The 12,990-nt window shown below is 46.0% G+C and overlaps 1 protein-coding gene across 4 annotated transcripts in view; it reads right to left on the reverse strand.

Moving 5' to 3' along the window:
* The window catches only part of LOC140204898 (protein FAM227A-like), an 84,167-nt gene that overhangs the window by 10,741 nt on the left and 60,436 nt on the right, over positions 1-12,990 (reverse strand). For all 4 annotated transcript variants that reach the window (XM_072271821.1, XM_072271820.1, XM_072271819.1 and 1 more), the window contains 2 exons: positions 4,378-4,536; positions 1,997-2,094 (listed from right to left, as the gene is read on the reverse strand). In XM_072271821.1, the coding sequence (XP_072127922.1) occupies positions 1,997-2,094; positions 4,378-4,536 (257 nt within the window). The remainder of the gene's footprint in view (positions 1-1,996; positions 2,095-4,377; positions 4,537-12,990) is intronic.

Genomic DNA, 12,990 nt, shown 5'->3' on the forward strand with positions numbered 1-12,990 from the left:
GCGAAACTTTGTACTTTCAGTGACCTTCAAGTATTTGTGTACGTTTTCTCAAGTTTGCTTCTGTATCTCTCAGATTAGAATCGTGAAGGTGGAACTCTCTGTCACATTGCTCGGCTTGAAGTACATCACATGGGCACTTTAACACTTTAAATTAGATCCCCCACGTGGCTGCACAGCTCACACTTAGAGACACAGGAGGTTCTGCAGATGCAACAAACACACGCTGGAGGAACTCAGCAAGTCAGGCACCATCGATGCAAGGAAATAAGCAGTTGACATGGTGGGCCAAAACACTTCAATTGGACTGGAAAAGAAGGTGGCAGAAGGCAGAATGAGAAGGTGAAGGGGAAGGGAAGGCAGGCAAGCTGGCAGGTTATAGGTAACACAACACACACACACACACACACACAAATTGCTGGAGGAACTCAGCAGGCCAGGCAGCACCTATGGAAGAGAGTACAGTTGTCGTTTCGGGCCAAGACCCTTCGGCAGGACTGGAGAAAAAAAGATGAGGAGTCAGAGTGAGAAGGTGGGGGGAGGGGAGGAAGAAACACAAGGAGACAGGTGAAACCTGGAAGGAGAGGGGTGAAGTAAAGAGCTGGGAAGCTGATTGGTGAGAGAGATACAGGGCTGGAGAAGGGGGAAATCTAATAGGAGAGGACTGAGGGCCATGGAGGAAAGAAAAAGAGGGAGGAGCACCAGAGGGAGGTGATGGGTAAGATAGGTGAAAGAGGGAAAGGGGATGGGGAATAGAGAAGGAGGGTGGGGCCATTACCGGATGTTCGAGAAGTCAATGTTCATGCCATCAGGTTGGAGGCTACCCAGACGGAGTATAAGGCGTTGCTTCTCCAACTTGAGTGCGGCCTCATCACGACAGTAGAGGAGGCCATGGATGGACATGTTGAATGGAAACGGGAAGTGGAATTAAGATGGATGTGCACTGGGAGATCCCGTTTTTTCTGATAGGTAAGGCTGGGTGAGGGGAAAATTGTGTGGGTGGGGGAGGGGGTAAGAAAGAAGCTGGGAGGTGATAGGTGGAAGAGGTACAGGGCTGCAGGGGGAGGAAAGGGAAGAGAGGAGTAATTTCACACTCAGTCTGCTCGCTGTTGCCTGTAGGACTCAGTCTCAAAATTAGTTGGATCAGTTATTGCCTCAAATCTCCGGTGAATCAGATTCAGTCTTGCCCTCCAATGCCTTGTGGAGTTTGCATGTCTTCCTTGTGACCAGGTGGTGCCCCATTCTCCTCCCAAACCCAAGTGGGTTAGCCGCTATACATTGCCCTGGTTGCGTACATGAGTGCTGGAATCACGAGAGTTGACAGGAATGTGGGGGAGACCAATAACAAACTGGGATTAGTGATTTCTCAGAGTGGTCTCAGTGCACCAGTTAAATCAGTCATCAATTGTCTAACTAATCTTTTCTGCCTAGGAATGTCCATATGCTTCAATTTTCCCTCACATTCATCTGCCTATCTAAACACCCCTTAAAAGTCTCTACTACGTCTGCCTCTGCCACCACACCAGGCAGCACAGTCCAGGAACCTACCACTCTGTGTAAAAAAAAAACTGCCCCTTGCGTCTCCTTTGAACTTACGCCCTCTCACCTGGCTAAATAAATTTCTCTCCATCTCTGTTTTAAATGGACACCCCTCTATCCTGAGGCTGTGCCCTCTTGTCCTAGACTCCCCCACCATGGGAAACATCCTTTCCACATCTGCTCTGTCTAGGCCCTTTCAACATTCAAAAGGTTTCAATAAGATCTCCCCCATCATTCTAAATGCCAGCAGGTGCAGGCCCAGAGCCATCATATGTTCCTCCTATGATCGCCCAGAATCATCTTTGTGAACCTCCTCTGAACCCTCTCCAATGCCAGCACATCTTTTCTTAGACGAGGAGCCCGAAACTGTTCACAATTACTCTGTTAGCAACAAGCCTAGCCGAAAGTGCCAAGGCTGTCCTCGGATTAGCCCCTGGGCTGAGTGTGTTACTTCACTAACTTCTTGTGTTGCCGCAGCAGTTTCTTCTTCTTCTCCCTCAGCTTCAACAAGTTCTGATATCCCGCGTCAATCGCGTCACGATACGTGGGAGCATCATCTGTAAATCCAGCGTTAAGAGAAAAAGCAGGGAGGATGGCATTTCAAATGATTGATTTTGACATAGCAAGGCTGTCTCTCCAGCCAGGAGAATAGTGCAGAGATAATAAGCTTGTTTTTAGTAAATGGCCTGATTCTTTACTGTCCCTAATGGGCTGGATTTCAAAATCAATTGTCAAGTCAATAGGTCAAGAGTGGCTCAAACCAGCCCAGGGGAAAAGGATTGTGGAAGGGAGAGAGACACTGTGTAGGGTTACTGATCAAAGTAGCTCCGGAAAAGAGGTCAGCTCATGGGCAAGACACATTTATTATCAGCACAGTATGTGGAGAAGTCGTAATATCAGTTATTGGAGAGTACATCTTGTTCTAGCACAAATCCTCTCTCAACAGCAGGGCTCAATAACAGATGATGGTGGGGGGGGTGGTAAATTGGTTTTAGCCTGAAGTTACCTCCAAATATATCAGCTTCTGCAAGGGTATGAAAGGATAGTACAATATTTATTCAGAGTGAGAATATAGAACAAAGGACATAGTCTCTGACTAAGGGGCCAGCAAAGGAGAACTGAGATGAGAAGAATTACCGTGGGGCGCCACAGCAACATAGCGGTTGGCGTGAAGCGATTACAGCTCGGGGCGTTCTTGAGTTCAATTCCGACGCCGTCTGTAAGGAGCTTGTTCTCTGCATGATCATGTGGGTTTCCTCCGGGTGCTCCGGTCCCACCCCCCCACAGTCCAAAGACATACCGGTTAGTAGGTGAATTAGTCATTGTAAGTTGTCCCGTGATTAGGCTTGGGTTAAATAGACGGGCTGCTGGATGGCATGGACCGTTGGGACGAAAGGGCCCATTCAGCACTGTATCTCTAAATAAGTAATTTTCTATTGTCACAGTTGTTGAGTGTATCCTAGGCTGAGACTGACAGGTCAGTGGGCGCTGAAGGAATGGGGATTACACAGCAAAGAAAAGGCACAGGACCAGCCAGTGTCTCACTGGATGCCTGCTCTGGTGTGTGAGGTCCGAAGCGCAATTCCTCTTTGTTACATGCTTATGATCATAAGTCCCATTTTCAATGGTCAAAAACTCAAGACTGGATGGTGCGTTAATGGCAGTGTGGGTTGTTCTCCCTCTCTCTCTCTCTCAATGTAAGAAAGGATGAGGCCACCCTCAGGGTGGAGGAGCAACACTTTGTATTCCATCTGGGCCCCCTTCAACATGGTAGCATGAGTATTGATTTCTGCTTCCGGTGAACAGATCCTCCCCCCTCCTCTATTCCCCTTTTCCCTTTTTCTCACTTGCCTATTACACTATTACTACCCCTGGTCCCCTCCTCCTTCCCTTTCTCCTGTTGTCCGCTTTCCTCCCCATCATATTCTTTCTCCTGCCCTTGACCTTTCCCACCCACCTGACTTCACCTCTCACCTTTCAGCTAGCCTCCTTCCCCACCTCCCACCTTCTTATTCAGGCACCTTCCCCCTTCCTTTCCAGTCCTGAAGAAGAGACTCGGCCCGAACTGCCGTCTGTTTGTTCATTTCCATGGATGCTGCCTGACCTGCTGAGTTCCTCCAGCATTTTGTGTGTGTCACACAAGAAAGAAGCTCACTTGGCTCAAACCTTGGGATTGTAGAACCCCAAATACCCACCCTGTTCACCAACAGCTCCAGAGGTTGCCAGAACACATTCACGTCAGTGGTTAAGATAGCAGCACAGGCAGTGCAGGAACACCCACCACCCTCAGACATCATCAGGCATGGCAGCGGTCCTCCCCTCTTCGCTTCATTGTAAGGGAATTGGCCTTTTCTGGGAAAGGACACCATCAGGCAGCAGTGCCACTGTTCTGTGTTTCAATGAGATGGATACCTGATGGTATGTCCTCAACAGTATAGCTCATTCCATCCTACTTCACAATTTAATCCAAAAGAGAGTACTTGAGCTGCTTTCTAAATATATAGATAAGTACCCCAAGCCAGGATATTATGATGAATTAATCTTACAGCAGCATTTTACAGTGCTCTCCCTACGTCTTCTGGAATTATGTATTGAAATGAACCCAGTTTGTTTCTCTCCTTTCAGCTCAATGTACAGCTTGGATTCCCCTGTGTATGGACTGCTGTGTGAAGGCTTGATCTCATCTACACATGGTGACTCTGAGCCTGCCTCAGAACACAGGGGAGGGAAACCACAGCTACACAAGTCCCCTGTAGTGACGCACGTCAACCACAGCCAGAGTAAGAGCAAAATGATCAGGTACCAACGTGATTGTTGAGGAAAGAAAACAGTAAAAGGATATGGCGGAAGACGCTGGATCTCAGTTCTTGTCACAAAGATGTTTTCTCCAGCTCTTGGTTCCAGATTCAGACATTGAAGGAAGTTCAGAACGAGAGGACTGAGGCCATACAAATTGAATAAATTCCTAACGAAGTTTGGCCCTTGTCTGGCTACCGGAGGCTGTGGGACAGAAGAGAAGAAAACACCATGGATCTGGCAATGTTCTCAATCCCATTTTCTGGCCCATTCAGTGTTCCCGGTCCCATCTCTGGAACAGTACACATAAATGACTTGAGAAGAGGCTGTAAAGTTGATGAGTTGAATGAGAATGTAGGATTGATAAGATTACAGACACCATGAAGTGTTGGCAGTTGGTAGATAGAGTCCAAAGTTTGAGAATTTGGATAAATATTAAAAAAATTTATTGATTCGAATTGAATTTTTTTGTAAAGATAACTACATGTATCAAAGAGGGCAGCAGAATCGATGTAGTTTACATGGACCTCAGTAAGGGTCCACGTAGGCTGATGCTTTTGCTGCTGGAAGCGGGGTGGGCTTTGGGTTCTGATATTTCTATCATTCATTCTTTGGGGTTTTTTTCTGTCTCGTGGATGTCCGTGAAGAATAAAAATTTCAGGTTGCATACTGTGTACATTCTCTCGTATTAACTTGAATGATCAAACATAGGTAACTGATCCAAAGGTTCGAGGACATGGGACTCAAAGTAGGAGTCAGAAGGTGGAGATAGAGGGTTGCTTTGGCAATTGGAAGACCGCGGTAAGAGGTGTACCACATGGATCATTACTGAAACCCCACGGTTTGTCATGTATATGAGCAATTTGAATATGAATGTAGGAGGTAGTTTGCAGTCAATACAAAAATGGTGTTGACGTTGTTAGTCATAATTTACAAGATTATTTTGATTCGTTGGTGGGGTGAGCTGAGAAGTGGAGAATGGAAATTAATCCTGATAAGTGCAAGGTGGTGCACTTTGAGAGAGTTAATCAGAATAGAATATACAGGATGAATGTTCGGTCTATAGAGAGTACTGAGGAACAGAGGGATCTCAGTGTACAATTCTAAGGATCCCTGAAGATGGCTAAGCAGGTAGATAAGGTGGTGAATAAGTCATACGAGATACTTGCCTTCAATAGCCAGAGCACAGAATACAAATGCAGGGAGGGCATCATATAACTCTATAAAGTTTTGTTTTGGCCACAGATGGAGTACTGTGCACAATTCTGGTCACCACACAAGAGGAAGGATAGGATTATGCTGGAGACGGTACAGTGGACGTTCATGGGATGTTTCATAGAATAGAGGGTTTAGTTATGGGGAGAGATTGGATTGTTTTCCTTGGAGCAAAGGAGAAGGAGAGAGAAGAACCGAAAGAGGTTCGCAAACTTGAACGGCATAGATTTCCCCTTAACAGAGCTATCTGAAACAAGAGGGCAGGGGTTAAGCTGAGGTGTAAAAGGTTTTGACAGGATCCATAGAACAATCTTTTCACCCAGGTAGCTGAATAGCTGAGTTCCGGAACGGAATGCCTAATGTGTAGTGGAGGCAGAGATTCTCACAACAGCTAAGAAGTAGAAGATGAGTACGTGATTTGCCATGGCAGAGACGGCTATGGATCAAGTGCTGTCAAATGGATTTAGATCAGATTGGTACTTGGTGTTCAACATGTCATGGTGGGCTGAAGAGCTTGTTTTTGTGCTGTATGGCTCTTTGACTCTAATAGAATTGAGGGATGAGCTGAAAAAGCACGATTGTGGTACATGATAGGAAGATTGAAAAATGGTATCACAGATGGGAGAAGATAGGATGGAAGGAAACTGTAAGAAAGTATGTTATGTGGTGTTGGAATCGGCTGTTTTTTATGCCTTTAGTAAGCTTTTAGCAAGAGTAAAATTGTTGTTTTACTAACATATAACATGCAGTTTTCATTTTCATTTTAAAATCTTTTTTATCAGTTATTATTGAAGACCAACAAAAAATACATGAAAGTAATCAAGTCAACGTGTCAATATGTACAATGAGAAATTAAATTATCAAATAACTGATTAACAAAGCTAAACAAGATATCAATAATAATAAAAAAAAATAAAATGTTAAAACTATTTATTTTGAAAAAAAAAGGAAAAAGAACCCATACTAACTAAAACAAAAAAACCCTATTAACAAAAAAAAAGAAAAAAAAGCCCATTGGGAGCGCAACCCCGGAGCGCAACCCCGGAGCGCAACCCCGGAGCGCAACCCCGGAGCGCAACCCCGGAGCGCAACCCCGGAGCGCAACCCCGGAGCCGCGCAACAACCCCGGAGCCGCGCAACAACCCCGGAGCGCAACCCCGGAGCGCAACCCCGGAGCGCAACCCCGGAGCCGCGCAACAACCCCGGAGCGCAACCCCGGAGCGCAACCCCGGAGCGCAACCCCGGAGCCGCGCAACAACCCCGGAGCCGCGCAACAACCCCGGAGCGCAACCCCGGAGCGCAACCCCGGAGCGCAACCCCGGAGCCGCGCAACAACCCCGGAGCGCAACCCCGGAGCGCAACCCCGGAGCGCAACCCCGGAGCGCAACCCCGGAGCCGCACAACAACCCCGGAGCGCAACCCCGGAGCGCAACCCCGGAGCGCAACCCCGGAGCCGCGCAACAACCCCGGAGCGCAACCCCGGAGCGCAACCCCGGAGCCGCACAACAACCCCGGAGCGCAACCCCGGAGCCGCGCAACAACCCCGGAGCCGCGCAACAACCCCGGAGCCGCGCAACCCCGGAGCCGCACAACAACCCCGGAGCGCAACCCCGGAGCCGCGCAACAACCCCGGAGCCGCACAACAACCCCGGAGCCGCGCAACCCCGGAGCCGCACAACAACCCCGGAGCGCAACCCCGGAGCCGCGCAACAACCCCGGAGCCGCACAACAACCCCGGAGCCGCGCAACCCCGGAGCCGCACAACAACCCCGGAGCGCAACCCCGGAGCCGCGCAACAACCCCGGAGCCGCGCAACAACCCCGGAGCCGCGCAACAACCCCGGAGCCGCGCAACAACCCCGGAGCCGCACAACCCCGGAGCCGCACAACAACCCCGGAGCGCAACCCCGGAGCCGCGCAACAACCCCGGAGCCGCGCAACCCCGGAGCCGCACAACAACCCCGGAGCGCAACCCCGGAGCCGCGCAACAACCCCGGAGCCGCACAACAACCCCGGAGCCGCGCAACCCCGGAGCCGCACAACAACCCCGGAGCGCAACCCCGGAGCCGCGCAACAACCCCGGAGCCGCGCAACAACCCCGGAGCCGCGCAACAACCCCGGAGCCGCGCAACAACCCCGGAGCCGCGCAACAACCCCGGAGCACAACCCCGGAGCCGCACAACAACCCCGGAGCCGCACAACCCCGGAGCCGCACAACAACCCCGGAGCCGCACAACAACCCCGGAGCCGCACAACAACCCCGGAGCCGCACAACAACCCCGGAGCCGCACAACAACCCCGGAGCCGCACAACCCCGGAGCCGCAAAACAACCCCGGAGCACAACCCCGGAGCCGCACAACAACCCCGGAGCCGCACAACAACCCCGGAGCCGCACAACAACCCCGGAGCCGCACAACAACCCCGGAGCCGCACAACAACCCCGGAGCCGCACAACAACCCCGGAGCACAACCCCGGAGCCGCACAACAACCCCGGAGCACAACCCCGGAGCCGCACAACAACCCCGGAGCCGCACAACAACCCCGGAGCCGCACAACAACCCCGGAGCCGCACAACCCCGGAGCCGCACAACAACCCCGGAGCCGCACAACAACCCCGGAGCCGCACAACAACCCCGGAGCACAACCCCGGAGCCGCACAACAACCCCGGAGCACAACCCCGGAGCCGCACAACCCCGGAGCCGCACAACAACCCCGGAGCCGCACAACCCCGGAGCACAACCCCGGAGCCGCACAACAACCCCGGAGCCGCACAACAACCCCGGAGCCGCACAACAACCCCGGAGCCGCACAACAACCCCGGAGCCGCACAACCACCCCGGAGCCGCACAACAACCCCGGAGCCGCACAACAACCCCGGAGCCGCACAACAACCCCGGAGCCGCACAACAACCCCGGAGCACAACCCCGGAGCCGCACAACAACCCCGGAGCCGCACAACAACCCCGGAGCCGCACAACCACCCCGGAGCCGCACAACCACCCCGGAGCCGCACAACAACCCCGGAGCCGCACAACCCCGGAGCGCAACCCCGGAGCCGCACAACCCCGGAGCGCAACCCCGGAGCCGCACAACCCCGGAGCACAACCCCGGAGCGCAACCCCGGAGCCGTACGCCATACAAACTTCCATAAAAGAAAAATATCAATCCACCAACTCAAATCCATTTAAACAAGAATCAGAGGGAACCATCTTAATTAACTCAGATCAAATGATAGTGCAGGCAAAATGACCCCACCTTTTCTCAAAAATCAAATCGAGGACCAAAAATTCAACTTCTGATTTTCTCCAAACTAAGACATAACATCACCTGAGAGAACCATTGCATCAAAGTGGGAGCAGAGGCATCTGTCCATTTCAATAAAATAGCCCTTCTGGCCAATAATGTAACAAATGCTGTTGGTCTGATGTAGAAATACCATGAATATATTGAGGAATTATACTGAACAAAACTGTCAAGTTACTAGGTTGTAAATTAGTTTTTAAAGCTTTAGAAATTGTAGAGAAAATAGGTTTCCAAAACTGTTTCAATACAGAACACAACCAAAACATATGTGTCAATGTAGCTGTCTCAGTTTTACATCTATCACACTGACTATCAACATTAGGAAATATTTTAGACAGTCTCTCCTTTGTCAAATAGTAACGATGTACAATTTTAAATTGAATTAAAGAGTGACTGGCACAAATCGAAGAAGAGTTAACCAATTTCAAAATTCGCAACCAATCCTCTGTTATCAAGGTCATGTTAAGCTCTCTTTCCCAATTTAGCTTAATCTTAAGTAAAGGATAATTGTACTGTTGTAATAGTAAATTATAAATTTTCCCAATAAAACCTTCACTTAAGGATTCATTTTTAAAATAATGTCTAACAGGTCAGAATCTTGTATATATGGAAAATTACTTAAATATTCTTGTAAGAAACGTCTGACCTGAAGATATTGCAAGAAATGTGAGTACGAGAGAGAGTATTTAGTTACTAATTTCTCAAAGGACATCAATCAGCCTTCTTGAAACAGATCCATGAAGGAAGAGACTCCTTTATTCCTCCAAAGAAAAAGGTAGGATCACTTGGTGAAGGTTTAAATAAATAATTTCGATAAATTAAATTAAGAAGGTTAAATTTTTTGAGATTAAAAAAATTATGAAACTGGTACCAAATTCATAATGACTGCTTAATCATAGGATATAAATTTAGATTAGAAATTTTGGCCAGTTGTACAGGTAAAGAAGCTCCTAATAACGAAGTTAAGTAAAACTGTTTCACAGCTTTCAATTCCAATCAACCCAAGGTGGTCGTTCATTTTTATCAGTCCAATATAACCAAGAACATACATAACGTATATTAACAGCCCAATAATACATTCTTAAATTAGGCAGAGCAAGACCTCCATCCTTTTTTAATTTTTGTAAATGATATTTTCCATTTCTTGGTCTTTCATTATTCCAAACAAAAGGTGAAATAATAGAATCAACCTGATCAAAAACTTCATAGTTTAAAAAATAGGAATATTTTGAAATACATATAAAATTTTTGGTAAAATTATCATTTTAACTGCATGAATTCGGCCAGCTAACGAAAGTGTAAGTGGATTCCATCTATAAAATAATTGCTTCATAAAATCCACTAAAGGAACCAGATTAGCTCTATAAAGGTCTCTGTAATTTTTAGTGATGATAATACCTAAATATTTAAAAGAGTCCGTAACTTTAAAAGGAATGTCATCATATATAGAAGCAGAATCATTTAGAGGAAATAATTCACTTTTATAAAGGTTTAGTTTATATCCCGAAAACTTTCCAAATTCATTTAATAATTTCAATAAACTAGGAATGGATTCTCCAGGATTTGAAACATAAGCTAAGAGATCATCAGCATAAAGGGAGATCTTATGAATAGTCCCATTTATGAAAATTCCACGGATATCTTTAGCTTCACTAAGTGCAATGGCCAAGGGTTCCAACACCAAATTAAATAACAGGGGACTTAATGGACATCCTTGTCTCGTACCTCGCGAAAGTTGAAAAAAAGATCTGCAATTATTAGTAATAACAGTAGCAACAGGGCTTTTATATATCATTCTAATCCACTTATTAAAATTAGTACCAAAGTTGAATTTCTCTAAAACGTTAAATAAGTATTTCCATTCAACTCTATCAAACGCCTTTTCAGCATCAAGAGAAACAACACATTGGGGAGTCTTAGAAAGGGATGAGTATACAACATTTAACAGTCTCCAAGTATTAGGGAAGGAATAACGGCCTTTTATAAAACCTGTTGGGTCTTGAGAAATAATTTTAGCTAGAATATTCTCCAGTCAATTAGCCATTATTTTTGAAAGAATTTTAGCATCCACATTTAATAATGAAATAGATCTATATGAAACACAATCTGTAGGGTCTTTATCTTTCTTAAGAATTAAAGAAACAGAAGCTTCATAAAATGTGGGAGGTAACTCTCCTAACAAAAAAAGAATCTTTAAGTGTTTCTAACATACATGGAGAAAGCAATTTTTCAAATTTTTTATAAAATCCTACAGAAAAACCATCCAATCCAGGAGCTTTACCAGATTGCATTGGAAGAATAGCTTTCTGAATTTCTTTTTCAGTAATAGGAGTATCAAGAGTTTGTTGATCTAGGAGAATCAATCTTTTGTAAAAAGGCATTCATTTTAGAAGGATCAGCTGGAAACTGAGATTTATAAAGTTCACTGTAAAAGTCTTGAAAAATTTTATTAATGTCTTCATAATTACAAGCTAAACTACCGTCTGCCTTATGAATTTTTAAAATTTGTCTTTTAGCTCTAGCTGCCTTTAATTGGGATAATAATAGCTTATTGCTTTTATCTCCAAACACATAAAATTGACTTTTCAATTTAAGCAAATTTGTTTCAATAGGATAAGTTAATAGTAAATTATATTGTGATTGAAGTTCAACCCTTTGTTTAAATAAATCAATGTTAGGAGAGATTGCATAAATATTATCCAAGTCTTTAATTTGTTTTGAAATCTTATCTAACTCTATTTTCTGTCTGTTTCTTAAGCTTAGCTAAATAGATTATCTGATCTCACAAATATGCTTTAAATGCAGACATCCCACCCTACAAAAACTCATTTCAGGGAAGTAGCAGCCCCGCCTCCCGCAACCCCATATCCCCCCCACCCCACCCCGTCGACCTCCAAGGGCGTATGTAATACTTTGTTTAGTGATTTTGTCTAATCTGTAAACCAAGTTCGGTATATGCAGAAAATGTGACATTAAAATATGTACATATATTATTTTGTTTATTCTGTTACAACTTTAAGCAAGTCTACAGGGAGTTTGGCGTCATCACATAGGACATCAATAGAGTAGCTCCTTAGCAGCTAGACAGCTAGTTTAAATAACGTTTGCTATGCTAATGAATGAATGACACCTGTTAAACTCACCTCAACATGTCTTTTACATTTTAACCCACCATGGGCAATAGAAAAGTCACTGCTGCAAACAGTGCAGCGAGCAACACTGTCATTATTTTTGAGGTCGACTGTAAAGCCCGCTCACAGAGAAAACTGATAGGTCTACCTAGCACGGAGAGAGACCAATCAGGATGCTCGCTCTCCCTCTCTCTCAAAAAAATCGATTTGTGAGATATTGTATATAATTTCCGGGCATCGGGAGCCACTATCAATATGCAGGAGACTCCCGGAACTTCTGGGAGAGGTGGGATGTCTGTAAATGTATCTCATATAATCAATTTCAACGCATCTCCCGTATTGTTAAAAAGAAAAAAAATCTTTTATCTGAGTCTCAATAAATTTGACAAAGTCCGAACTTTGTAATAAATTTTCTGGAAAACGCCAAGGCAATTCAAAAGCTAAGCTTAAAGGAGCATGATCCGAAACAACGATAGCGTCATGTTCACATTTCTGGACTTTGGATGAAAATCGGAAATCAGCTATAAAATAATCGGTTCTCGAATATCTTTTGTGAACATGAGAATAAAAGGAATAATCTTTGTCATTAGGATGTAGATGTCTCCAGATTTTGATCAAACCATAATCAATTATGGAGCTTTTAACTTGGACACACGAGGAAATCTGCAGATGCTGGAAATCCAAGCAACACACACAAAATACTGGTGGAACGCAGCAGGCCAGACAGCATCCATAGGAAGAAGCACAGTCAATGTTTCGGGCCGAGACCCTTCGTCAGGCCTAACTGATAGAAGAGATAGTAAGAGATTTGAAAGTGGGAGGGGGAGGGGGAGGGGGAGATCCGAAATGATAGGAGAAGACAGGAGGGGGAGGGATGGAGCTAAGAGCTGGAAAGTTGATTGGTAAAAGGAATACGAGGCTGAAGAAGGGAGAGGATCATGCGATGGGAGGCCCAGGGAGAAAGAAAGGGGGATGGGAGTGCCAGAGGAAGATGGAGGGCAGGCAAG

Source organism: Mobula birostris, chromosome 11 (assembly GCF_030028105.1).
Source record: "Mobula birostris isolate sMobBir1 chromosome 11, sMobBir1.hap1, whole genome shotgun sequence".
In the NCBI taxonomy this organism is placed as follows: Eukaryota; Metazoa; Chordata; class Chondrichthyes; order Myliobatiformes; family Myliobatidae; genus Mobula; species Mobula birostris.